The 3274-nt window shown below is 44.8% G+C and overlaps 1 protein-coding gene across 1 annotated transcript; it reads left to right on the forward strand.

Annotated features, from left to right (window-relative positions):
- Positions 1–292: 292 nt before the first annotated feature.
- On the forward strand, positions 293–1901 carry LOC311179614 (E3 ubiquitin-protein ligase makorin-1-like; the record flags this gene model as incomplete). Its single annotated transcript, XM_084246940.1, is given in 3 exon segments — positions 293–1055; positions 1058–1210; positions 1213–1901. Coding segments are annotated over 3 exon segments (1314 nt in total). The 5' UTR covers positions 293–583.
- Positions 1902–3274: the final 1373 nt, after the last annotated feature.

Raw genomic sequence — 3274 nt, forward strand, 5'->3', positions numbered from 1 at the left:
TGTGATTACCATTTTCAGTTCAGATCACTCCTTTCAGTAGATCTAAATCACTTCTGGTCTCATTTTCCCTCTTTTTGAAGAACTTCATGTGACTTTTTTGGTGCATGGGTTGCCTGGTGATGGATACCTTCAGTGTTTACATTTTAGAAGGTATCTTTATTCTTTTTTTTTGTTTTATTGATTTGTTTCATTGTCATTGACTTCTGCTCTTACCTTTATTTTTCCTTTTCCTTCTTGCTTTGGCTTTACCTTGGTTTTATTTTTCTAGTGTGTTAATGTAGGAATTTAGACTACTGATTTGAGATCAATCTTCTAATATAAGCATTTGGTGCTGTAAATTTTCTTCTCACCAGTGCTTTAGCTGTATCTGACATATTTTGATATTTTGTTTTTTATTTTCAGTTCTATGTATATTTGAATTGTCTTTGTGAGTCCTCTTTAACCTATGGATTATTTATGTGTGTACTTTTTAATTTTCAAGTATTTGGAAATTTTCCTGATGGTATCTGTTACTGTTTTTCTTTTTTAATTATTTAAGGTTTGTTTTATGGTTTAATATGTAATCTATACTGGTGAGTGTCCCATGAGAATTTTTAAAAATATATATTCTGCTCTTTTTTTTGGGCCTGTTGTTAACACGATAGAGTACTTCATGCATGGGGTTTGTAAGGAAGGAGATAACTGTCGCTACTTGCACGACCTTTCTGACAGCCCGTATGGTATAGTGTGCAAGTATTTTCAGCGAGGATACTGTATTTACAGAGACCGCTGCAGATATGAACACAGCAAGCCATCAAAACAGGAAGAAGCGACTGCTGCAGATCTAAGTGCAGAATCATCTGTTGCTGCTTCAAGTCTCTCATCAGTAGTTGGACCAGTTGCTGAAATAAATATGGGCAAGGCTGAGTCAAGAAATTCAAACTTTGCAACTGTAGGAGCAGGCTCAGAAGACTGGGTGAATGCCATTGAGTTTGTTCCTGGGCAGCCCTACTGTGGCCTTACAGCCCTTTCCTGCACTGAATCGCCCCTGCAGGGCTCAGTGACCAAGGAGGAACATGGAAAGAGCAACCAGTAGGGGAAACAAAGAAGCAACTTTGCCCCTATGCTGCAGTGGGAGAATGCCGGTATGGGGAAAACTGTGTGTATTTCCACGGAGACTCCTGTGACATGTGTGGGCTGCAGGTCCTCTATCCAATGGATGCTGCTCAGAGATCATAAAATCTTGCATCGAGGCCCATGAGAAGGACATGGAGCTCTCGTTCACCGTGCAGCGCAGTAAGGACATGGTGTGTGGGATCTGCATGGAGGTGGTCTATGAGAAGGCCAAACCCAGTGAGCGCCGCTTTAGGATTCTTTCCAACAACTGCAGCCACACCTACTGTCTGAAGTGTATTTGCAAGTGGAGGAGTGCTAAGCAATTTGAGAGCAAGATCATAAAGTCCTGCCCAGAATGCCGGATCACATCTACCTTTGTCATTCCAAGTGAGTACTGGGTGGAGGAGAAAGAAGAGAAGCAGAAACTCATTCAGAAATACAAGGAGGCAATGAGCAACAAGGTGTGCAGGTATTTTGATGAAGGATGTGGGAGCTGCCCATTTGGAGGGAACTGTTTTTACAAGCATGCGTACCCTGATGGCCATAGAGGGGAGCCACAGAGACAGAAAGTGGGAACATCAAGCAGATACCAGGCCCAACGAAGGAACCACTTCTGGGAGCTCATTGAGGAAAGAGAGAACAGCAACCCCTTTGACAACTATGAAGAAGAGGTCGTGACCTTTGAGCTGGGCGAGATGTTGCTTATGCTTTTGGCTGCAGGTGGGGACGACGACCTGACAGACTCTGAAGACGAGTGGGACTTGTTTCACGACGAGCTGGAAGATTTCTATGACTTGGATCTATAGCAGCTTCGTGTGGCGTGCGAGCTGGGCCGCAAGCCCGACAGTGGCTGTCCCCTGTGCTGGTGTGGCAGTGCCCATGGCTCTCTCCTAGGCAGGCCTATCAACTCCAGGTGCTGTCGTAATAATTTTTACCCAGGGCCTGTCTCCTCAATTCCTCACCTTTCCCCAAGGAGTGTGTTGTTTTCTCTGTTTAAAAAAGTTACAAAAATAAATCTTGAAGTTAGTGTTTTTGTAACACAAATTTAACTGTCAGACAGTAAGTGTAGGTTTGTCACGTCATCTTTTTGCCACCAGATTCACACAGGAGGGTAGTGCTTCTGGACTCCCACACTCACGTTGGACCCCAGGTTCAAAAGGAGCAGCGTGGACCCTGCTCTGGGGTAGTAGGGTGATGGGTCATGGCTCTGGACTGGCAAGTCCCCTTCAGCTGCAGGCAGAAGAGGTGGCTACTGGAGGTCTCTGGTGAAATCTGCACATCTGTGTTTTTATATCTGCTCCTCTCCCTGTAACACCCACCCTGTGCACTTGTTCTGTGGTTTTGGTCTCTTGTTTAATTGCACACAAGTAATACTACTGGGTAACCAGAACCAGGTGCGAATGTGTTGAGAGATTTTTACCAGGTTAAATGATAGGAAAAGTTGTGAAAGACAGCATGAGCTGGTGGCCTGAAGGCGGCGCAGAGCTGGAAGTCCGCTCCTACGGACTGGCAGGCGTGGTGAGCGAGTGAGAGTGTGGTGAGACTCTTGCCCCTCCCTAGATGCAGTGTTCTTAGCCTTAGTGGTAAAACTCGGTTTAGTGGTTTCAGCCTAGTGTGGCCAATAGATCTTAAAGGACAAAGCAGTACATTGGTAGTTTATAGAGCAGTGCTAGCTCGGTCTGCCTATACATAAATGGGCTTAGCCATAGCGGTGGATTCTGGTTATCCCATATATTGACACAAACTGGGTTGTGGATATAGTTGTTTGTCTCATGATCCCCCAGCCTTTCCAGCCCAGGCACTTTTTGAGAAGCCTTTTGTCCTTATTTGAAGGATTTTGTTGCTGGGTTTTTGTGTGTTTGTTTTTGTGGCTATTTGCCTCATTCCATCCCTGAGCGTTGCAGGTAGACAGGTGTGAAGCAAAACTAGGTTCTCAGGTGTTCCTTGTAGTGGAGTAATTGGTTTGCAGTAATGAGTCACACTTTCCCACTGACGTGGGCAGGGGTTTGGTAATCCACGAGACAAGCTAAATTTCAGTCGTTAGATCCCTTGATGGGGTAAGTTTAGCTTTACGTTTTATTGCTGTTTCCTCCTGAAAATAACTTGGAGATGCTCCTGATTTGTCCACCTACTGCTTTGCTCCCTTGGATCCCACCCATTCTTCCACTTGGAGAAAAAA

Source organism: Talpa europaea (assembly GCF_964194135.1).
Source record: "Talpa europaea genome assembly, chromosome: 11".
Taxonomy (NCBI): Eukaryota; Metazoa; Chordata; class Mammalia; order Eulipotyphla; family Talpidae; genus Talpa; species Talpa europaea.